We start from the raw sequence: 24,838 nt of genomic DNA on the forward strand, positions 1-24,838 counted from the left end.
GACAAAGGCGGCCAGCTTGCAATCGCAGGGAAATGCAGCTGTCTGCTTAGGCCAAAATCATGTTGGGATGATGACCACTTTTTTTTTTGTACCACTTTGTAACTGGTGTCTGAATGAAGAAATACTGCCGCAAGTGAATCTCTATTACATAATTTTTATTTTCTTTTATATTACAAAAAAAAAAAAAAGGTTGAGCTCAAAAGTCCAGATTCCACTTGACTTTGGTTCTCATGGTAGGCGGAGTAGAGATCTCGACATCTGGATGGAGACAAGATTCAAAGCATTTTTTAAAGGATACAGTATTCATTTCATTACAAAAATAAAAGCGTGAAAGACCAAAGACCCCCAAAAATGTTTCTTTAATGTAATGTGTATAAACCAATTAAATTTGATGTTTAGAAATGGTGGAAAAATTTTATTTTTTGTATCAAGCAAAGTTAAATTAGTTTTACTCACACACACACTCATTGTGTGTGTGTGTGTGTGTGTGTGTGTGTGTGTGTGGCGCTTGTGTGGTAATTTGACCAAAATTGAAGCGCTGTCCTGCTGACCTTGTTGCGATGTTAGCGAAGCCTGCTGTTGCTGGAAGGAAGCCATGATGCTGTTGGCCGTTGAGTCGGGTCCCGTAAGCTGAAAAGCAACAAGCACACAAATGGGAAACATTCAGAGATTTGTTTTCATTTGAAACAATGCAAGGCATTTCTTGAGCCTGAAAATATTTATGCATCAAATATGAATTATATTTTTCAGGCTCTTAATCCCCCTGAACCTGTAGAATCCACAATGTTTACGCCTTCCATTGTTTTTGTTAATTGGAAAAAAATGAACATTTCCATAAAATAAACTTCATAAATAGAAATAAAAAACCTTTTTAGTCATCTGTTCTTTACCAATTAAAAGTAACCTTTTTCTTTTCTTAATTAAAAAAATGCACATTGTAAGAGCAACTTTACAAAAATGTTTCCTGTAATTTAACAAAAACATGAGAAAGATCAGTTATTTTTAAATGGTAGTTATTCATCACAAAATTAAAATATATTCAATTATTTTTAAATGTCGTTAAACAATTACATTAATTATAAAAATGAAAAAAATTAAAAACAATTTTGTTTAATTATAAAATGTAAATGTTACTGTCTTCTACAATGGTGCCTCACTACTGAAACTATATGTAGATACACACCCATGATCGAGTATTATATAATTCCAATTTTAAGTCCAAATATTGAATCATTTGAAATATTGAAAATTAAAAAGTCACAATTTACCATTTTCATGAAAGAAATGAGAAACTGTGTATCCTTCATGACCCACTACAAGTCTTATCGCTACAGGATGATTCTTATTTTGTATGTCTATTTCTGATGTAGACTTAACTATACATCTGAAAATGGATCATATTACTATTTTGGTCATCAGAGATGAAGGTGGACTTTCCTGAAAATTCCGGAAAAGGGATTTTTTCTAAATTCTTAAGGACGTACTGCTGCTCTGGTGAATGGCTCAATTTTCAACCCATTAAAATGACGGACGGCCTTAAATTTTCCCCGTCCACTCTTAAAAAAAATCCGTCAATGATGGAAAATTGTCCGCTAATGTAACCTCTTCAGGAACAGAAATATAAAATATGTAAATGTTTATCCAGTCTTGTTTAACTTAGATTTCTTTCCAAAAGACAGGCTTTGTTATTAGAAATCACCCCTCCTCCTCTCGAGTCCTCACAAATAAAATATGAAATATCGGGTTTGCTTCGGGCTCGGGCCTGCAAATCCAGTTAAGTGACCGGGCTCATGCACCCTTTGTGGCTTCCGTTCTCGCAGAAATTTCAAAATCTCAGAGATATGGCGAGGCCATGAGAATGCGAGGTGAGGGTATTACTGTTGTGGCGACGCCACTCGAGCTCGTCCACTGCTCTCTACTGTGCGTGCGTGCGTCAGTGCGAACATGTACGCAAGCGCGTCTTTTGATTTCAACCAATAAGCGCCGACGCAATGACGTCACACACCCGACGTCACACACAACAACAGCTAAGCTAAGCTAGCCGAGACGACACTCGAAGTCGGACGGACACGTTTTTCTGACATTCTGTGTGTTTCCCTTTTCATCCAAATATATTTTTTACGACAAAAACTGTCTTGTCCACGGTGTCTTTTATTCGTTCCACTGGGGTTGAGATAGTGTGTTTATAAAGAGACAAATCTCTACTGTTACTAGTGTTAGAGTGTCAACATGGCTACGCTCGTGAAAGCAAAACAACGAACTCAAACGCGTCTTCGTTCAATGTTGTCAACTAATATCCGGATTAATTTTAGGCAAATTTTCCTCAATTCTCCAGAGAGATTTTCATAAAAATGTGAAAAACCCGGAATTCTGGGAAAATCCGGAGGACTTTCATCTCTGGGTCATGAATATGATGAAAGATAAGTGGTTACCGGTGCGTGGCTGCTGTGCGTTTCCTGAGACCACACTTCCGGGATGGCCTCCTCCATGGCATGCAGCGCTTCTTGAAAGACGAGCCGCAGCTCATCGGCTTGCTTGTCGAAGCGGAAGAGCACGAGAGCCTTGAGCAGCGCCTGAATCTCCTCTGCAGAACACGATGATGCATCAAACCACAGAAACATGAATCCCCCTCAATGGGCAGAGCGCCTTCAAAAAGTTCAAGCGAACGGTGTTCACCTCTCATTTTGTCCACGCTGGTGATGATCTCTCCTAGGGCGTACATGAGCGCTTTTTCTTCCTTGGGATTTCCTTCCTTCAGACTCAGCTCCTTTCTCTCAGCCTTGCGGCGGTTTTTGGAAGACCTCCTAAAATATCACCTTGTTTAACATTTAATGGCACTTGGTTGCATATTTATACTCAAATAAAATATTTCAGGCTAAAGAATCAAAGATGTATAAAGTGTGAATTATATTTTGGGGATTTTACTCCCCCAACATCAGTATCATACATATACATCAGGAATGGGCAACTGGCAGCCCAGCCCGCAAGCCCGCACACACGCTGAGTGACCCTCGATTAATTTCTGAAAATAACGTTGACTGAAGCGGAGCAGTTTTAAGAACACCACTTGATGGAAGACATTGGTTACTACCACCTCTAACCCCAAGACTGTATTTGAGCATCAGAGAAGAGAGAGCGGGTCCTGGCAAAAAGCAGTGCCAAGACCAACTGAGGTCATATTCTGGTAAAATAGGAAGCAGTTTTTATGTTTCCCAAATTTAAATGCAAACATATCTGTCTTGTATGCTAAGAGACAATATGTGCCAATTTTATTTCGGCGGCGGCGTTACCTAAATTCGCCACTCATTATTCATGTATTTGCCGACTTTATGGTTGCTCCACGCCCACTCAGTAACACACTGTGAGCAAAGCTAAAACTTTGCATGTATTATTTTTTAAATTAAAGGGACAGACTTGGACACCCATCATAATGAACAGCAAGGGTGGTAAACTCATTTTTGCCGCGGGCCACATTGTAGTTACAGTGATAATTTTACAGTTTACCGCCAGTGAGTCCCAGGGACTCGCTGATCTGAAAAGTATGAGTCCCATTATGCATTTAGAGTCCCAAATTTCGAATTCTGAAATGATCTACTTATTCAATTGCATATGATAATAACACAAACAACATATACATACAATTATAAACAAATGCTGCAAAAATGTAAATAATTCAGTAGCAGGCCTGAGGATTTCGGAAATTCACGGTAACCGTTTTTCGGTTCCGTCGGATTACCCAATGGGAAACCACGGTAACTAATTTTGGGTTCCGTACACGTTCATCATGGGAACCCATTTTTCTATTTTGACTGTTATTCATAATCAAGAATTCTGATACTCAAAAGTATAATGTTTCAATTGTAAATGTTTGAAAACTGCATTAACAATAAACACTGCATCAGCAGCTGTGTACTCCATGTTTATTCAACTAAATAAGTGGATCAAAATATGTTGTACGTACTTATATGGTCTGTGTCCTATGGGTTGTGTTGTGTTATTTTTGTTATTTTGACTTCAGGATGGCGCCGCGAGAGTGGCTGCCTTTCCAGCAGCTCCTATAGTTTGTTGTTCTACTTCTTCCTTTTATAACTTTGCTGCTGTGAATTGGGAATTTCTCCATTGCGAGAATAATAAGGATTTCTTATCTTATGAATACAGCATACCACAAAATCAGAGTATTTTTTCCAATCTCACACTGCAAAGATTAATTTACTGGAAATCATTAATTCAGGTAAGTATTGATGTGGCTTGACATCATCTTCCCAAGACGATGCATGTGTAATCTACTATCAATTTGACGAAAGAATCTAACAAACGTCGTCATTACTTCTACCACCAGTTAACATTAGCATTACTACACTTTGTGACGAATGTTTTATTCATAAAGTTACCATGCTACAACCAGTAAATTATAGGATAACCAACACTGTTTCATCATATTTTTCATAGCGATTAGCTTATAGATCTAATGACCAACTTCCCTTGTAATCGTGCCTCGCGTTGTATCTCGCTCTCGTGTTCTGTGCATACGTCACAGGTGAGTTTAGTGATACGCCCTTCGGACGATTCATACGAAAAATCAGACTGGCATTCCCATTTCTTAAATGTCGTAATTAGTAGACCTTTGGGAGTTTTTTTCGCCGCCATCTCAAACTTTCAACCGCGAGATTCCACAGTTTGCGGCCTAAAATAGCAACCCGCATGCGCACATAACGTTATTGGTTCCGTCCCCCCCAACACTGAAAACAAAACGAAAGTAAATTAGAAGAAACACACTCACACACCACACCACAAACACACATACAGGCACAGTGAAATCTCGTTGATCACACAGGAGAGATTCGATCGCGTACAGTCAACTCGTGTGCGGTGACTTTTATGGTGAAACGATTTTTCGGTACCGTCAAAATGACGCCACGGAAATGACACGCTACCGGTAACGACAGTTACCGTGAAATCCTCAGGCCTGCCATGTATTTTTGACTGAGAAATTTCCTTGCGTCACAAAAACGCACATTATTTGGAACTGTGCGTCCCACGGAAAAATTATGCGTCTAGGACGCGGGACGCAGAGTTAACGAGATGGCTGTAGTTACGGTTTCCCTTGGAGGGCCGATATCACTGAATTTTGTGAAACCATATAAATATTTAATCACTACCACATATTACATACACAGTGCAGAACAAGTTGATGGATAACTAGTTTTGGAATCAGAAGTCAAGAAGAATGACTTGTTTAAAATTTTTTACGTTAATGTAAGAAGGGTTTGGCAACAAGAAAATGCTTGCAATATCCCCATGTTATTATGGATTAGATAAGACAATTAGGAATTTTGGTTCAGCCTTTAGCATCATGGAAGTTGACATACTTGATTTGCTTTCGCGGGCCACATAAAATGATGTAGCGGGCCAGATGCGGCCCCCGGGCCTTGACTTTGACACCTGTGATCTATAGCATCTATATGCATTAACGGCCCTTTGTATACATCTGACCACATAGAAATGATTCATTTGACCAAGGTGTCTAAAGGGGATTATCTTCATGCATGTGTGTGTCTTACGAGGAGACACGCGAGTTGCTGTGCGAGTACTTGGACGCGCTCATGACGCTGCTGGCCTCGGAGTAAAGTTCAGCGTCCACACAGTCAGGACCGTCCTCATCTGCCAGATGAGATGAGATGTTGGTTTGTTTCAATGCGGAGGTTACTATGGCAACCTATCACCGTTCCGCATCCTCACCCAGCACGCCCATCCGCCGGGCTTTGTCCTCTTTGTGCTGCCGTACCAGCGCCAAGCGCGAGCGGTGGCGCGAGAAGGCGGCCGCCTGCGTCTCCACCAGGAAAGTCTGTGCTGAGGCAGCTGCGAGGCGGGGTGGGGGAGAGGGAAGATTTTACTTCAGAGAAAAAAGTTGCGCACAAAATGGCTTTTTAAACTACCTTCAACCAGGGCGGGTTTCAGGTCTGTCTCTGTGATGTCCGCTCTGTCGTACATGTGAATCTCAAGCATAGAAAAAAAATATTCCAATTAACTAACAGTAGGTGGAAACTAAAGCATGATTAACATATGTACTTTACATTTTGTACTTGTACAAAACAAAGCAATAAATGTGTGAAGCACTTGTCGGAAACGGGACATATTCAGAAAAATATTCAGTAGGGCTCAAAGTACAGAGGACACCATGGGCCGGTATTAAAGTTTCCAAAGTTGGTGGACTCTACGCAACACAGATGTTAGGCGAGAAGAGATATGAGGTGAATTTGTTGCGTGACCACTAGGGTGGTCCATTTTGGAAAAGTTTGTCGGATTCGTCGGGCCGGGTCGGAAATCTTGTCGATACTATGACACAAGGATGTGTGCAAAATTTTATTCCGATCGGATAATTTTATCCCGTCCCGCAGAGCGACCAAAGTTTCCCCTATGGAAAGAATCTTACAGGGCTGAATGGTAGTACGGTTTCTCCCGTACAGTAAGGATTTTGTTTTGCTCAGTTCGCACTTGCAATAATTCAAAGACGGAAGACAGGAACGCATGTATTGCAAAAAAGGCAACCGTGGTTATCCTTCAACACTGGTGAGATTGTTGGTCCATGTTAACTGGTCCATCTGTCTATCTGTCCATCTGTCTATAATGTCCATCAACACTAGTGACACTGTTAGACCGCAAAAAAAACGAAATCCGCCGTGCGTGCCATCCCATGCCTACTTCGCGCACGGGTGCAACGCCCGGTGTCGCTCCACGACCTGCAGAAGGTGCTGTCGCTGTTCCTCGTCGCGCGTAATGGCGCCGCAGAAGGCGCTGATGAGGGCGACGCCCCTCTCCGCAAAGTCGTTCACCACCCGTAGGTGACGAGCGCGCGGATGAGCCGTGGTGAAGTCGTCCCTCTCCGACCACTCGGCCGGATCGACGTTGAGGAAATCGTGGCCGGCTCCGAGGGCGGTGATGAGGCCGACAGAGTTGGTCGTCGCAAACGACGCCAGCGAACGCTGCTCCACTGCCTCGAGGGCGACGTGGGCACGGCGAGGCGGGTTCTTCTCTTGATTAGCTCCAAGGTGTCCGCGCGTTCGATGTCGAAAAGCGTCCTCAGCTCAGCGTCCAGTAAGAATTCCGGCGATTCTCGACTTCAATTGAAAGATATTAGCTCGCCAGTAGGTGACCGTTGTGTGTTAGGCGTGCGTTTGAGTTTGTCTCCGGCTGCTGAGAGCAGCGATGGAATGGTTAGTTAGTCAGGAGGTGATCGTTCGGGCAACATTCAGCCCAGCCAGTGTAACGCATGGCAAAATACACGGTTAAAATACACATGTTCACCCTATTGAGACCAGTTGTTATGGTGGAAACTTTGGCCGCTTTGCGGGACGGGAAAATATCATCAGATCGGAATGAAATTTTGCACAGAACCTTGTACCATAGTATCGACAAGAATTCCGACCCGGCCCGACGAATCCGACAAACTTTTTTTTTTTGCCATGAAAATGTGGACCACCCTAGTGACCACGCCCGTAAATCAAATCACTCATATCTGAAACTATCTATCCTGAAATAAATAGGAATTCTTTTAAGGAGTTCCGTCCTGCGTCAAAATAAAATAAAAACCAAGGAAAAATGGCACTTTACCATATTGGACATATAAAAACAGAGTAAGAACAAAATGATATGTAAAGACTTAAACATTTTGTGCATCACAAATTATTTTACTGCTCCTTTGGTGTGCCTGCCTTGGCCACCTGGAGGCAGTATAATATGGTAATGCAGGCAAAGAGAAAACTAGTACAAACTTCGACTCTAAGTGACTTATTAACATGCTGTAATAATAGTCATAGAGGATAAATAATATATGCCAGTAAAAAAATTATATTAACTAGCTCGCGAGAGTGGCTGCCTTTCCAGCAGCTCCTATATTTTGTTGTTCTACTTCTTCCTTTCATAACTTTGCTGCTGTGAATTGGGAATTTCTCCATTGCGAGACTAATAAAGGTTTTCTTATCTTGTCTTATCTTAATGTGTTACTCCACCATTTGTGCTGAAATAACTTTGTTGTTGTTTCTAAAATCGCAGCGATTGATGCTAACCGTGAATAGGTCAATCGTGTTTTCCATTATACCTGTATGCTAGCTTTAAGCAATCTGACTATTTTTGAGGCTTGTTTTAAATGCACAATGTGTAATTCTCAATATATATTTTTTTGACAGTAAACTTCAATTGGGAGGAACAAAGTGGTTTAGAATACTACTTCACAGGTGCCAGAAATTGGTGGACTGAATGCAACAGAGACGTGAAGCAGCTGTGGTAAACAGTGCTTATTCAACTACGTACATGAACAGTAAAGGGAAAAAAATGTTTTCCAATGTTCCTGGGCTGATTATTAATTAGCCGAAAGGACAACAAGAATAGCCTATGGGGCTGTTCTGTCAGTGCTATTGTTGTGATCACATGGGTGCATTATTTTTTCCCACCAACCAGTCGTAGCGCTTCCTCCCAGGCTGCACCGGAAATCAGCGTCGAGATGGCCTCCTCACAGTCCTGCATGGTCAAAAAAAACCCCAAATGAACTATTATTACCATTAATGATAATAAACAGCTGTTTTTGTGTGAACAACTTACTTTGGCGTACTGGTCCAGCAACATGGCTGCTTCCGTGTAGCGTCGCTGTCCGCTCAGCTTTCCTGAAGGCAAACAATTACCAAATAACAAAATAAACGGCAAAGACAATCAAGGCACACTTACAAACACAATTTTACCGTACGTAACAAAATTGATTCAATCTTCTAATTTCTAATACATAATTTCTCCTGCAAAGTAGCAGTATCAAATATATACAGTATATATTTTAAATTATGTAGCAGTCTACCAGAAAGTAAATAGGGAAATTTTCCTGCTGATTTAGATCAGAAGGAGACCGCACTTCGGCAAGATGTCTCTTTCATAGGTGCAAAAGAAAGCCCTGAGGTATAGTTCAGGCTGAGCAGGAACCAGTGTCTGATTAAACACATCACTGTAGTGTACATCATCTCTCATGTCCCAAAGCTGGGGACACTGAGACACTGCATTTATTAAGTCTTCCTTCATTGCAGCTACAGTACCTGTAAGTAAGTCCGCCAAAATGGCAGTAAATCCGCCAGCCCCTCTCATACTGGAGGCACTTACTAACATCACGGCAGCATCGCTCCCGAACATTTTTTAATTTGAGGTGTCTCACTGTCACGTTTAACACCCTTTTGCAGCGTCGCACTCCCATGCAGCACTGCCTTCCGTGGTGCTCGCCCAGAGGCACATTAAAAGATGTCAGTTGTGTGCTAACCAATTTCACGAGTTGAGTGTGACTAGTTGATTCTGAACACAGCCCAGTTATAGGAGGGAGAGCACAGTTGTGCAACGTCCTTATCTTACTAGTATTTTGTTTTTTAATCTAGTTCCACAAGTTATAGGTCACAATGATGGGGAAAAAAATGATTTATCTTGAATGATCAAATTTTTGTACATCACCAAAGCCTTGCATATGAACATGGTGCCTCTGTGCTAAGCAGCAGAGGATCCAGTGGCCATGGTTACCTGCCAGTTCTCGGGCCAGCAGGGAAAGCCTGTCGTTGGACAGTGGGATCTGCTGCGCCACACAGACAGCATTTCTCCAGCTGGCGCCGGTGGCGAAGGCCTGCAGGGCGCTGTCGAGCTCGCCACATCTCCACAGCATCAGGCCAGCCTGCTCTGCCTGCTGCTGTTCTAGTAGGTGCTTGGCATAGGCGCGGCTCAGTGCCTTGGGGGAGGTCACGCGTTTGTGATAAGAAGCTGAGCGGGAAGGTGGGGAATGTGATGTACCTTGTAGTGAGCACCGTCAGCCGAGTACAGACGCAGAGCTTGGCTGTAAAGTTTCTGCTCCTTCACCAACTGTAAAACTTCTGGAAAATGCTCATCTCCTAAAACAAAACACACAATTACGGTAAGATATTGAGGTACCATATTTGCAAAATTGTACCAAATAGGGAAGTGATATGTAGGCCTGTCACAATAACAAATAAAAAAAATTAAAAATATTTTTTCCAGAGGATAACTTTTCCTTGAAATTAGCCAAACACGATACTATCGTTTCTTTGTTTTTTGTTTGCTCATTACCTGTGAGATTTTTCTAATGCATAATAGGTACGGTACATTGGCTCAACACAGGTTGGTTTCTAAGTGATCCAATCAATACTCTCCTAATTTAAAGATCAAGTTATAAAATGTTTTATATGATGCAGCACATTAACATGTTTGTATAAAAATACAATGCGGTCAAACGAGCTGTAATCTCTCAATGCACCAGAGATCTTGAACTGGAGCTATACAGACTAAGGAGTGTGGTCTCGCTGTCGGTTCTGCCACTCGAAACCGGTATCTGGTGCCGGTCGGCAGTCTTTTGAAATTCCTGGCGGGCATCAAGAATGTTTTCAGAACTCGTAGTGCACAAACACGCAATGTAAGTGTGCAAAAAGAGCTGTTAGCCAAATGATGGTTAGAATTAGCGATACTTGGCTCTTATTATCATCATCAGTACTGTATACTGTTACGTCTAAAAAAAACAACAAAAAAAAAAAACAAAAAAAAAAAAAACAAAAAAAAAAAAAACAAAAAAAAAAAAACAATACAAAGATGCACGCGACATAAGAACCGAACTGGAACAGTCGTACTGAAGAGTTTTAGATCGGTGTAAAGTCAACTCACTACTACCCACCTCTGTGTACAAGTGGCTTTCTGTTTGAAGCAAAATGGAGGCCTACCAGAGTTGCTGAGGTGCACCAGCGCCTTGCAGTAACGTCTCAGGTGTTTGTCGATAGTGTAGCGCTGGTAGTTGACCTCCAGGCTCTTCAGCATGTTTAGGAAGGGGAGGTACTCTTTTGGGTCCTGTTGCACATACAACATCGGGGTTTTTCACTCATATAAAATCTGGCCGACTTTGCCTCTAAAACCTCTGACATCATTCATGACTATATGCCGCTTATCCTCTTCAGAGTTGAACTATTGAGCGAGCACCGAGAAAAACCGCGAACTGGTTGCCAGCCAATCGCAGAGCGAACACAGACAAGCAACCAATGATGTTCAGACTTTTTTAGTACCTTCTGTGATTTTTCGGCAACCATAAGCACCAGGTCGAAGTCGTACGTCCCCAGCGAGTGTTCGTACAAGTCGTTGACGTTGACGAGGAAGAGGAGGTACTTCAGTGCCTCCTCGGCATTCACGCCACCGTCTCCTTCAGGGGGGTTCACTGCAAACGCGTTGGTAAATATTGTTTGTACTCAGAGCCGTTTTGAACATTTGGCTTAAAAAAAAAAAAAAAATGCTGTGTGTTTAGTGCTCTTTGTGACAAACCAGAGAACGATATCAGAGTGTCCCAAAGTGTCTTGCTCACCTCGAAGCTCGTGGACTTTCTGCAGGGCGATCTCCAGCTCAGGAATTGACTTCTTCACATGCGCCGTTAGGATGGAGAGACAGAACCTGAACCAATGGGAATCAAGCACTTTTTTTGAGTGTTATTTTATACATATTTGTGGAAAATAACACAATGGCATCTTAGAGGTGCCATATCATGCGATTTATATATTGCATGTTTTTAAAATGAAATACAGTCAAACCTCGGTTTTCGAACGTCTCTGTTCTCGACCAAATTGGTTTTTGACCAAAAATTTCGAGTTTTTTATGCCTCGGATGACGACCGAATTTCGGTTCTCGAACAAACTGAGCGCACTTGACTGCGTCACTTGACTCCTCTCGCCTTCCTTACATGAGGAAGTGACGCTTCCTCGTTTAGCATTCCATGGTGAACAGACATGTTCAATAAAGATTTTTTTTAAAAAGAGCGTGGTATGACTGTATTGAGAAACTTCTAAATTCAGTTCTATTTTTTTTAATTACCCAGTAATGAAAAGAGATTAAAATAATAAAATGTGGAGGGAGAAAATAGATAAATACATATGTATTTACAATTTTAAGTCTCCTGAGCAAACAAAACTGTAATTAAATAAGATATTTCCCCCCTCGAACCATTTAATGTATTTTTATTCATTCCCACTGACGGTTGTCACTAACTTGTTTGGGTCTGTGTCCTCCATTGTTTTGCGAATAGCATCGCACACCACGTCCACCTTCTTGCATCCAGAGGCGTGCGGTGGCTGCTGGAGCTGCGGGCATCCTCCGGGGCGAGGATACATACTGCTCGTGGTGTCCTCCTCCCTGACGGCGCCATAGAAGATGCAAGATTAAAAAAGTGAAAAAGAACTCATAGCGGGCGGGGTCTTCACATAACAATGTTGGGCTGACCTGAGCTCTGTGAGGAACAGATTGATGTTGTTGATGGAGTTGAGCTGCGTGAGGAACGTGTGTGTGTTCTCGAGGAAGACCTAATGCGAGCAAAATAGGTGAGGGTCACCTCTTCCATATATTACATCAAAATAATAATTCATGACAATATCAATAATATAGCTTTGCGAGTACCTTTGGGTTGTGGTCATAAATGAGGTTGAGGTTTATGCGCAGCTTCCTCATACACTCAAAAGCTTCCCTGAACCTCAAACTGGAAAACAAAAGAGCAGTCACTGCATGAATCTTTATTTCCTGTACATCACACACACACACACACACACACACACACACACACACACACACACACACACACACACACACACACAGTATTGAGCCTTGACGGACTTCTGCATTCTGCATCTCCTCTACTTACTCATCCAGCCACTGCCTGAGCTGCGCCAGCACCAGAGCCCGATGGTGGACAGTCTCCAAATTCCCACGTGGCATCTGCATACACAAACGCACCACGATGAACATCTGCAGGTGATTGCGAGCGGCAGAGGATGATCGTTCGGGGCTCACCTGTAAGACCACTCGCGTGTCTTGTGGCACCACTGTGACCACACGGGACCCCCGCTCCACCCGTCGTAGGGTCTCATCGTTCTGCCCGCCATCCTGGGCCAAGGCTGCCTGCAGCGCTGTGGGGGTTTTCATTTTCCAAATGCGTTTATTAGGGCTCAGTGACATGACCTTAAAATAAAATGCCTTGTTTCCACTATCAACGCCCCCACATCCCTCAACACACACACAAACCTGATTTCAGATTTTAAATTGACCTTATTCCCTTTAGATTTGGGAAAAATCAAACGACAATATTCAAAATAAATTTTTTTGTTGTTTTTTTTTTTTTAATACTGGAATTTGCTTTATTTCTTCTGGCATGGGATGAATTGTACAGTATACCCTCACAATCCCTCCTTTACCACAAAGCAATGTCCCCTCACATTTTCCATTCATTTGAGCATTTACCCACATTCCTTGAGGATCACACAGATCATTTTAAGCATAATTAAGTCTCAATAGAAACTGTAAAAATATGGACCCACCTTGTCCACGCATAAATCATGGAAAATGTCATTGAATTAAAAAAAAAAAATAATAAATGGTGGTCTTGTACCTTTAAGGCTGAGCTTGCTCAGTTGGAGGCAGCGACATGTGTGCGAGTGCGTGGTGACCACCAGGAAGTCGTCACAGACAACGAAGGACGAAACGTTGGAGGCGAGCTGAAGGGAGAGATGACGCAGACAAGTTGAACTGGGACATGTTGCCAGTGTCAGCCAGCTTGCCAAAATGGCCGCCTACCTCCATGTCAGCAGCGTACAGGTGAGATCTGTCTGTCAGGCCCAGCACACACTCCTGAATTAAAGTTAGTGTTGGTTTTAAATCACAACAAGTCAGTGGTACCTCGACTTACAAGTTTAATTTACTCCATGACCATGTTCGGAAGTCATTTTACTCATACATCATGTCAATTTATTCATATATCAAAATAATTTCCCAATTGAAATGACTTGAAACACTATTCATCTGTTCCAGATGCTCCCTGCCCCTTCAAAAAAATAAACAAAACACAAAACACTTTGTTTGAAAAATAGAGGGGAAAAAAAAATTACTCAAGGTGCATCTGAAGCTTGCACGTAACTCAAATTTTGGCTTGAAACAAAGTTAAAAAAAAAAAAAAAAAAAACCAAACAAACAAAAAACAACAACAAAAAAATAGTCCGGGCACTTGTACAGTAAATCAAGGCACCACTGAATCTGTTTAATCTGTACTATTCAGTTTGGATTTACCTGGCCATCCACGCTACAGAGAGCCATCTGAGTGCAGGGTACGGGGAAGTTAACGCTGCACCCACTGGAGTCGCGCCAATCCTCCAATGAAGGATCAGCACAATCTACACAAAAATATTACTTTTACATGATGCGCTGTGGATTATTAGTGGGTATTTTGTTTATTTCTATTGTGCAAAATGGTGGTCAATGGCAATAAGTGGTGGGAGGGGCAATCACATTAATCACATGATGTACAATATGCTTGCTCATGTGACTGAGTGTCTCATGATGTTGGCGCTGTAGATTTTTTGTGCTAGTTTTTCTGTGTATTTCTATTGTGCAAGGTGGCAGTTAACATGAATGACTGGCAAAGAGCAATAACTTTACAATACTTTTATCCCACATATACATTGCACGTGTATGACCAATTGTACCGGGCCATGGTCCCCCTGTGCCATGTGTGCAGATCAATGAGTACAGACAAGTGTGGAGCCAGCTCAAGCATGGAATGGTCTCGTGTGAGTGTTGTCGACTGACCCCAGAGGAACTTCCTGATGCGGCCGTCTTCTAGCTGTAGGGCCACCAAACGCGTGCTACAACAGTGGACAACGTCGGTCACAACGCCGTCCACTTCTAGTCGACATCTGCAGTGGTTAAAAAGGAAAAAACAAAAATGAATAATTCAGCCTGTCATCATTGTTGCAGCAGGGTACGTTTCATTCAGTACCTGACAGAGAGTGTATTGGCTTCTGTGTCCTGGCTGGGGCACAGCAGTATTAGGGCAGAGGACATGGGCACCAAACCCTTGCTGACAGCCACAAAGAGATTGTCCTCAAGCCACAGCAGATGTCGCAGAAACAGGGGCGCCTCTTGGTGAATGGTCGTGCTACAAAAAGAACAAGTAACCCTTTTAAGAGTATGGCATTTACAAATTCGTAACTGATAGTTTTGTTACCTGAAAGTTCTCTGGAAGACCAGGGGACGAATCGTAGTTCTGAATTCATTTGCAACTTTATCAGGTTCTCCTCCAGAATCTGCCAAATTAAAAGGGGCAAATGATAAGCTTCATGCATAGACAGACACATTTGTGGCAGATTCCACAATGCTTTTTGCTAAATCCCATTTACCTAAACATTCAAGCATTTCTAAGATTTAACAGATATGCGGCTGTTAGTTCCACAAGGCTTTGCTCTAAACTGGAGTCACAAGTATTCACCTTTGAAGTCAAATTCCAGCATGTTTAAGAATAATGTTCAAGCTTATCTACTACTGTCGTAAACTACATATTAATGAGGTATTGGCAAAGTTCCAAAAGATTTTGTTGTAGGTCTACTATTTATCTCAGCTGTAATAAATTACATATTCATTTGTGGCGGAGTTCCTCTAGGTCCATCATTAGTTAATATTAAAGTCAAATTCAAGCATGCATTGAGGTTCATTTTCAAGCTTTTCTAATGTGGTGGTAAACAATATATTTTTGTCAGTGGTGGAGTTCCACAAGGCTTTACGCTAGAGCCACTATTTGTCAATGTGTAATATTTTTAGTTTAACCAAAAAAAAAAAAAAAAAAAAATTTTAATCTGTGTTTGCAAAACAATGCTAATTTAAGTTACGCTTGATGTTTTACTTGTCTCCCACGATTGTGTTGCAACTACAACTATCGTTGTTATTAAGTCGTTTAAGATATTTAAGCATAAAAACGCATTTTGAATGTAATCAGGGACGTGTGATGTTATTTAAGTATAATGATTGGAACTATATTAAACGCAATATGCTTGGACTAATCATTTAGAAGAAATAGTTTAGTATTAACTTTGGAGACCCACCTTGGTCGTAGGTGGTGATGTTTCCATTTGCGGTAAGTGCCGCCAGCTGATTGGTCCTCTCAGGCTGGCATAGGAAGGTAACCTGATTGACAGGTGAGCTGAGCTGGAGCTCAAATGAACACATGGGTGGAGGAACTATGCTCTGTCTGAAGGTGGTCACCAGAATCTTGTCTGGAGGGAAGTGATTTAATATTTTTGATCATATTAACCAACAGCATTACTCCGATCTAATTGGTCATCACCTCCGTCAATCACAGCGACGTTGGCATGGTCCGAGGCATCTGTGCCCGGGCTCCTCTCCGTCGTCCAGCCCCAGTCGTAGGCCAGGTAGATCCAACCGCGGGTGGCCATGTGCAGCCGCAGGGGCCGCTCAGGGTCCCAGCACATGCACTCCGGAGCATGGCTTGGGTCTGTGCCGAAATCCAGGCTCTGCTTCAGGTACCAGTGGTAGTTTGCCACCGTCCATAGCTGCACTACAGGCAGACGACAGGACGATGTTCATGTATGCAGTGTGTAGGAGACACTCACAAGTGGACTGAACTCACCACAAGTGTTGACGCGTCCGTCCTCGCCCGCTGTTAAATCCTCCAACCAGATAGCCAGGACTGTGGAGTCATTGTTCCACAGAAGCTCCTTCACCTTAAAGAGGAGGGGTGGGGGGGGGGGGTGTCACATCAATCTTTTGCCCAAAAAGCATAGGATAGCATGAACATGCCTTGGCCTGGTCTTTTCTGAGAGGCAGGGTGAATTCTCCATGCAGCAGACCATTCTTCTCCAGAAAGACCACACTGTGCTTGTTTGGATGGCGCTGAGTGCTTGCCATCAGGCTTCCGGAGGGTCTGAAACATGTTTTTTTGTGTGGTTTTTATGTTTTTAATAACTCTCGAGAAAAGCAATTGCATTAATCATGTGACGCATAAGGCACATGTGGCATATTTCGAAGCATTTTGTTTACAGTTCAGGGTGTACGTTGATTGCCTAAAAGACAGGTGGGATAAGCTGCAGCATACCAGTCACCCTTGTGAGGATAAGCGTATCACAAAATGGCTGGATGGATATGTTGGGAGTCAAATTATTTACTTGTTACTGCTGCAAATGGCAACAAATATGTGACTTAACTTTTAACCTAATTGCACAACACAAATTTGATTTGAATAATTGTCAGTGTATACTGAACCACACCGAAAATCGTGATCACAAAAATCAAGATGCGGACCAAACCATGAATTTTGTGAACCATTCAGCTTTTTTGATTAGAATTATTCTTTTTCAAGTATGCATCAGACACTCACACTAACCAAAACTTACGAGACTTTAGGTCGTGAGTTGGCTAATGTCAAGACATCTTCTGCAAATAACATCAACTTTTAATCAACAAATTTCTTACTTCCAGGAGAGAGGGTGCTCCAGGCCATCGATGGGTTCGCTGGTGGCCTGCAGGACACATTCCCTGTTCCACACCCGGACCTTGCGGGCTCCCGTATTGGGGCAAACGGCACTGACGGCAAAAAGCTGTCCATCCCCTCGCCATGTCACCCGAGGCCGGCGGTCGTCCCACTGTGCCGCCGGCTTGATGTCCTGCAAGCGCATTTGGTTCTGACTAAAGTATTTACACGGCATCCGGTAAGTATTCACATCATTTCACTTTTTCCACAATTTGTTATGTTATAGCCACATCAACCAACGGAATGATTTTCCTTAAAATTCTATGATGCGGGATTTTCTAAAAATTTAAAATGGATTAAAATTTGAAATTACCAGTACATGTACACAAGTATAAACAAAAATTCAAGCAGAAGCTGTCCAAAAATTCATAAGTTTGATGGATGCAAGAATAGCAAAGCTGCTATGAATAAGACGTCTTTTGTTAAAGTGTACGTGCACCTGTTAAGATATTTTTGATGGAAATACCTTTTGATTTCAGTAACTATAACCTCCTAATGCTGCAAATTCAACAAATGACCATTTTTAGTTCTTCACAACCTAAAAAAAAATGTCTGCGCAAAATAATATGGAACAGTGCATTTTAACAAAAACAGTGTTTTTATTGTTTGAAAAAAAAGTTCTGATCGGGAGGGTTGTTTAAAAAAACATTAAAAGTATTCTTTAACAGCTGATGACTTGAAGATTATGCATAGTTCCATTTGCACAGACTATAAAAATCTAAAGTAAAAAACATCACTTGCAGAATAATTTGGAGCACATTGCATGAATGTTTTCTAGACTGCTATGTCCCATGCGCCCCCCCCAACACACACGCGCACACACGCGCACACACGCGCACACACAAACCTGGGCCTTCCTCTGCGCAGCCTGTTTGCCTTCTGAGCCGTGGAACTGTGTCTCCTTCTTGCCCCAGCCCACTGTGATGAACTTCCCTGTCAAGAAGACGACTATGTTAATCAACAGTATTTATGACTACATTTTTCAACAGTATTCATAAATTCAAAAAATGACTCACTGTACCTTCGCCAAAGTCATCCTGGTGAATTGCAAACTCGGTAATGGGCTCAAAGTTTTTGGTCATCATGATGATGGTTTCCTGACCTACAAGAAACATGAATCACTGATACTTTTTCCTGTTTTTTGTGTTTTATTTTATTTTTTTGAGTACAGTTCCTCTATATAGCAGGGGAACACTGTATTTATGTAATTAATTTCACAGCTGACCTGTCGTGAGAATGACGAGCTCTTCGTCAGGACTCCAGCTCATGGAGGTCAGCCCGCTGTCTACACTGCCGACGCACTCCAACTGTTATGAGTAGACAAGTAATTGGTTTAACACAGAAGCACACTGTCCCGTGCAACGTACCTGGCTGGTGTTGAAGTCAAAGACGATGACATCCCCGCCAGCCGTGGCCAAACATGCTGACTCAAGCTCCGCCAGGTCTTGCAGCCCGACCACGCAGCCGCTGCCGTCTGCTGGGAGGTAGCCGTCCGCCGTCAGCGAGGCCTCGCTTATCACCTACAACCAGAAAGGATTTCAAACAAACAAAAAATGTGCGACATGCATTAAACAAAAAAAAAAAAAAAATCATACACAACTTGAGCAGGAGCAAGCTAGTATCAGATGTGAACACACCAAGCCATGACATTTGGAGCCTCATTTTATTATGTTAAAGACCGTTTTAATAAGGGACAGCTCTCTAAAAGAAAGAACTTGTTTTCTTTACAGATAATGTAGAAATTATATTTATAACTATTACACCTATGTAAAGAGGGAACAACTGTTTCAAAGGGTATTTGGCTTCAGGAAAAATCAGCAACATGAGCAAATCCCAGAGCGTTCGTCATCTGGAGTTCAACACACACTGTAAGTAACAACGTGACAAGTAGATGCCATCTTTGTGGAATTTTATAAACACATGGACTGAGCAATTCAAACGACTCTAAAATAACAAATTCTCTCCCTAACATGCATGCACGTAGGTGCACGCGCACAACTGATTTCTAAAGTACTTCACCTATTCTACTGCCCATACTTCTCACAAATACTGTTCCATTTGTGCTATTTAACTCATTCAGTACCAGCCCCCACAAAAAATTACTTTAAGTCTTGGAAAAAAAAGATAGGAAAAAAGAAAACCTCAGTACATGGGATTGAATGTGTGAAGTCTGAAAAGACATAAATATGTCTTTGGGAGTGAATGAGTGAATACATCTTTATTTATATAGCAGTTTGTAACACAGCACTTTATAGAACATTTAACATTTCATAGCACAGTGGCGTATTTTGGTCAAGTGACGCTTGAAACGTCGCTGTAATTTTGACATTATGACTTGGAGAAAGTCTCAAAATTCCGGCAATGAGCTTATTGGTGGATATTTGTGACTGAGATTTGTAAGCAAATCGGTGATGTAGCAGATGAAATGAAAGGGTTCAGAAAATCTGCTGAAAAATGAAGAAATTAAGTGTGTGTGTGTGTCTCTATACCGCCCCCCCCCTTCCCTCGACCTCCCTTACCTGTTCAGTTTGAGGGTTGAACTCTGCTATGGAATACTGGGAGGTGACCAGGAGTGTCTCGGCGTCGCTGCGGAGCGCCAAACACTGCGGCGACCCCAGACCTTGGAGCTCCGAACTCTGCAGGCTCTTCAATAGCTTTAAGTTCCTCATTTCGGCTCAGGACACGACACCTGCACACTGGAAATCATGCCTTTGCAAAGATGATGCTCACTTTGGAGTGACAACGTCAGGGAGTTATTCATTTAACAATTTACACTCGAAGTTCCATTTTAATTCCCTCAATTCAAAATAATAAAATTATGATGATAAGCAGCAACGACTTTTTTTTTTCATTTTCGCCATTGCGTCTATACAAAAATGGAGCTCAGACCACTAGCTTACATATGGGAGTTGACAACAAAACGACAATGAAGTCACTGACAAAAGGCGAGTACCCCACAATATAGAGAAACTTGTCTGAAATAATATGTGAAATAAGAGACAAAGTGGTTTGAGGTATTCATTATTCAATTTTCGTCTACTAGTCACGCGTCTGTCCGAAGATGAATCTTTGAAGCTAACTGCCAAAGAACGAGAATTTTCCTTCAATAATGACAACCAAATAGATGCCAATTTACTTATGATACGCAATAAAACCATTGATACTCACAGACTGGAGTAGTTTGTTGTGGTTCGCTGTAACTGGAGCGCAACATCAGCAACTCACATGTGGGGATACCAAGCTTGTAACCTTTCACTCTACGTTACAGTGTTTAACTTAGCTCTATATCGCCCCCTAAGGTCTCGGTGGACAACGGAGAAAACCCGATCAAAAGATTACAAATCACAATATACTGTATGTATATATTTGTATCCATATACACATCAGAATTTGAGACGTTTAATGAAATGTTTTATAATTCAATTATAAAACCATAAAATAGAAACCAAATTGAACTAAAGTACTTTCAGGAACGAGACATCCCGTTTGTCAGGTAATCTCGCGAGTTTGACAGGCGTGCTGCAGGGTTGACTGAAGAGGTGCGTGGCTGCTCGCGACTTCAGAGTGACCACAAGGAAGGATTTTTCCCGTGTTGAAAAGGGACCGCGACAAGGTAACTAAAATCGTTTTATACTTTGACGTGAATGCCTTTTTCATACATTATTAAAACCAACAACGGCTTTTAGCTTCATTTAGCTGCGTTTAGCACTCGGATTTGCGGGCATTTAAACCTTTTTTTTTTTTAAACAAATTTACTCATAACATGTCAACCCGAGTGATGGAAACTACCAGAACAAAGTCTCGATTTGTGTGTGTCTGTGTGCGTGTGTTTCCACACTTGGGTAGATTTTATGATAATAAAGTTGTAATGTTTTGTGGAAAAAAATGGAGAAATAATTCATTCATTATATTGCAGGGATGATTCTTAATGTTATGCGAAAAAATGTGTGAGAAAAAAGTTGAAACGTTACATAAATACGGTAGTTGGTTTTATCAGAAAAAAAGAAATATCAAGAGAAAAAAATGGCAATGTTATATGTACAAAGTGTAACCCAACAAAATCTTAGCAAGTATTTGTTTTGAAAAAACATTAAAGTCGTACTTTTTTCCTTGAAAATATTTGCTAAACAGAATAAATCATATTTTACATACGTAATCCTTGGTGGAAAAAAAGGTGGTTATATATTATAATAATAATAATAATAATAATAATAAATAAATAATACATATAAAAATAAATTCGTTATATTCCAAGAACAAAATCGTCTGAATACCATCTATCAATTTTCAACACCGCTTATCTTGAACAGTGTTGCGGGACGGTGCTGGAGCCTATCCCAGCTTACTTTGGGCGAAAGACGGACAACATACTGCTGGTCGTAGGTCAATCGCAGGGCACATATAGAGGTGAACAACCATTCACACCCACATTCACAACGTCACTGAGTGGGAACCGATGCCATGCTGCCCGCATGCAAGTTAAGTGTGTGTACCCAGTAGTCATGCCCCTTGCATGGTGTAGGGCCTACACCATCATCAACTGCTCAATCACCGTGCTGCCGTTTGCACATAAATTTCAGAAAATAAAGTTGCACTCTAAAAAAAATAGAAAAAAAGAAAATAGTCTTACTTTACCAGTATAAAATGTATTTTTTGTATCCAGATGGTATGAGCGGGAAAAACTTGGCGAAATAAGAGCAAAGAAAGAAAACAAAGTGGTGATGATACAAAAAAAGGCATAATCTTCTGAGAAGAAAATCATAGGGCAACCAAAAATTTATAATTGGATCAGAATGAAATCTTACTTTTTAAACAGGAAATGGCTGCAATTTACCCTGTTTGTCCATAATATTGAAAAGAGTAATAATGAAATGAAAGAAAGTGGTGATGAAACAAAATAAAAATCTGAGTAAAAACATAACACAACCAAATACATTTTTGAGGAAAGCGATTCCTGTCGTGTTTGCCATTCTGGGACTTGGTAGATGTGAATCTGGTCACAAACCTGAAATTAGACTTAATTACACAGGGGCCAAGCATGTGGTACAAATCAGTGCACTGCTCCCCTTGATGTTTTTGCTTGGCTTTGTTTGTCTTGCTTAACCTATGGTGTATCACGCCCTTTCTTGAAGAGATCACATAATGAAGAATAAACTGTTCTGCTTTTTGTTTTTGCAAGGATAGGTAGTCACACCCACGGAAAGAAAAAAATGTGTGCTGCAAAACAAAAAAAAAAAAAAAAAAAAAAAAGAAAGAAAAGAAAAATTGTAAATTCATTTCTCTTTAAGGCATGTTTTTTTAACAGTCTAAATCAAATAAATGATACAAAATGCACCGACAAAAAAGATCAAACTCAGTCTGAGCCTGAAGTTGAATTGTGAAAAATCAAGCGTGTGTTTAAGTAAAAAAAAACAAAAACAAAACAAATCTAAATAAGTTGTCATGTTTTAATGTTTCCATTTTTGATTGCCATGAGAGAATGGAAAGAACACGCGACACACAGAATCGCTAATGTTCCTCTCATTGTGTGACATATGTATGACATGCTATGAGTCTTTTTATATGGAAAACAGTTGGAGTGCGTGTGAACACTGGCTTCGAGTCTGCCCAAGCTCCAATGCTGTAATTACAACAGATGCATTTTCCGGTTTAAACTACCAATTGACGTCATGCCTCTACTAGCAGTCTTCTCATCAGATTAGGTCTACGAGTCTCCATTTTTTTTTTCATTTTTCAATTTCTAGTCTCATGAAATTCTTTTTTAAAACATAAACTTAAGATTTTATTTGTCATAAAATTAAGAGTATTCTCATAAAAATGACAAATTGTGTAAAATATTTTTCTACACCTATTACATTTTATTCCCGTCATATTTACACTTAAAAAAATCACATTCTTGTTATATTTCACGAAAATAAAACCTTTTCTTTGCAATATTTACACTATTTATGGCACCGCCTGACTTTTTTTCTTTCAATTTTTAGACTTGTACTATTAAGACTTAAATCTATAATAATGTTGAATTTCCAACTTTCTCCTTGTTCTTTTAAAACTTCATTATGGTACGATTGTGGATTTATTTTCGTAACATGTTACGTTTTTTTCATTATACGAAAAGTTGATTCTATTCTATATTATGTTGTACTATTTGCATTTATTTTTTTTGTAACATGGGGATTTTATTGCGAAAAATGAAAATCTATTTGTGCCGTACATTAAATATTTCCCAAAATGTTGCCAGTCATGTCCATGTTTTTGTCTTGAGGCCTCCAACTGAGCTAACATCGACACTGACGAGTTGTTCGCTTCAGGAATGTGGTCCCGCAGCATTTTCAGCTTTCCACTGCAATGAATTCCTTCCTTCTCTCAAGTCGATTTTGATTAGATCATGCAACATGGCATGACCCAGTAGTCATGCCCCTACTCGACTGACAAAATCCGCGTCCTACCAGGTAGTATTTGTAGTTGTATAGACCATATACTATTCTAGGTATGACCTGTATGTTTAGCTCCTTGTTCCAAGCGAGCCACTGCTCATTCATAGCTCGTTGGTCGAGCTGATTGGTCTTTGTCATTGTGACGTGCATGGTGAGAAATGACAAGAATAAACACCCAAGCTAATTTCAGCTGCCCTGTTGACTTGGAAGCAGTGCTGCGTTTGGCTCACTGCCCGCAGTCTCCATTGTCAAACCCAAGTCATCTGAGGAATGCGAAATGCCATTTAGTCACTGTTACCGCCAACTTGCAGAATACAAATCAAGATAACTTTTAGAATTTATGCAAAGGGTGAAAAAAAAAAGACCACATCATGTTTACACATCAGAGATGAAAGTCCTCCGGATTTTCCCGGAATTCCGGGTTTTTCAAATTTTTATGAAAATTTCTCCGGAGAATTGAGGAAAATTTGCATAATCCGGATATTAGTTGACAACATTGAACGAAGACGCGTTTGAGTTCGTTGTATTGCTTTCACGAGCGTAGCCATATTGAGGCACTAACACTAGTAACAGTAAAGAGATTTTTGTTTGTGTAATAACGACAGAAGGCATGATGTCGTTTGACTAATGGTTTAGTAGTCGAACGAATGGCAACTCGCAACAACAGTAGCAAGCGTCATTTTGCCTCTTGGGTTATACCATCTCAACTAGAACGTGGGGGATAGTCCCCAAACAATTTTCGTCTCTTTATAAACACACCTGCTAAACCCCAGTGGAACGAATAAAAGACGCCGTCAACAAGACAGTTGTCGTAAAATATATATTTGGCCAAAAAGGGACACAGATTGGCAGAAAATCGTGTCCGTCTGACTACGAGTGTCGTCTCGGCTAACTTAGCTTAGCTGTTGTCGTGTGTGACGTCATTTGCGTCGGCGCTGATTGGTTGAAATCAAAAGACGCGCTTGCGTACATGTTCGCGCTGAAACCCGCACAGCAGAGAGCAGCGGACTATCTCCTGCTGAGGCTCGCT

General features: G+C 41.1%; 2 protein-coding genes across 5 annotated transcripts in view; one reads left to right on the forward strand and one right to left on the reverse strand.

Moving 5' to 3' along the window:
• Positions 1–140: 140 nt before the first annotated feature.
• elp1 (elongator acetyltransferase complex subunit 1) lies at positions 141–20,692 on the reverse strand. Of its 3 annotated transcripts, none has more exons than XM_019883982.1 (36): positions 20,540–20,692; positions 19,891–20,060; positions 18,739–18,891; positions 18,597–18,678; positions 18,393–18,473; positions 18,219–18,304; positions 17,314–17,504; positions 16,642–16,765; positions 16,472–16,565; positions 16,169–16,399; positions 15,927–16,097; positions 15,056–15,134; positions 14,828–14,986; positions 14,638–14,744; positions 14,119–14,222; positions 13,630–13,683; positions 13,445–13,550; positions 12,850–12,965; positions 12,701–12,774; positions 12,460–12,538; positions 12,286–12,365; positions 12,055–12,198; positions 11,378–11,463; positions 11,085–11,233; positions 10,749–10,872; positions 9,811–9,908; positions 9,547–9,748; positions 8,599–8,660; positions 8,455–8,517; positions 5,937–5,997; positions 5,740–5,859; positions 5,562–5,661; positions 2,677–2,804; positions 2,433–2,584; positions 552–630; positions 141–258 (listed from the first exon to the last, which is right to left on the reverse strand). In XM_019883982.1, exons 2-36 carry the CDS (start codon positions 20,038–20,040, stop codon positions 197–199), a joined length of 3,951 nt encoding a protein of 1,316 aa, XP_019739541.1. In that variant the 5' UTR covers positions 20,041–20,060; positions 20,540–20,692; the 3' UTR covers positions 141–196. The 3 variants fall into 3 exon arrangements, with proteins under 3 accessions (XP_019739541.1, XP_019739539.1, XP_019739540.1); XM_019883980.1 differs by having other exon boundaries at positions 19,891–20,067; XM_019883981.1 differs by having other exon boundaries at positions 19,891–20,080.
• A 123-nt stretch (positions 20,693–20,815) lies between these two features.
• Positions 20,816–24,838, forward strand: part of arhgef37 (Rho guanine nucleotide exchange factor (GEF) 37) — a 42,859-nt gene continuing 38,836 nt past the window's right edge. For both annotated transcript variants that reach the window (XM_019884019.1, XM_019884020.1), the window contains exon 1: positions 20,816–20,984. The gene's annotated coding sequence lies outside the window, so the exon portion shown is untranslated. The remainder of the gene's footprint in view (positions 20,985–24,838) is intronic.

Source organism: Hippocampus comes, unplaced genomic scaffold (genome assembly GCF_001891065.2).
Source record: "Hippocampus comes isolate QL1 unplaced genomic scaffold, H_comes_QL1_v1.1 scaffold156, whole genome shotgun sequence".
NCBI lineage: Eukaryota > Metazoa > Chordata > Actinopteri > Syngnathiformes > Syngnathidae > Hippocampus > Hippocampus comes.

Bases quoted from the DNA above. Each gene is read 5' to 3' on its own strand.
- elp1 (XM_019883982.1), bottom strand. From the start codon at position 20,040: ATGAGGAACTTAAAGCTATTGAAGAGCCTGCAGAGTTCGGAGCTCCAA. The intron at 12,966-13,444 runs GTACAAGACCAC...AAACCCCCACAG, and splicing joins GAGCAAGCTCAGCCTTAAAG to CGCTGCAGGCAGCCTTGGCC. The intron at 5,860-5,936 runs GTAGTTTAAAAA...CCCGCCTCGCAG, and splicing joins GAAACCCGCCCTGGTTGAAG to CTGCCTCAGCACAGACTTTC.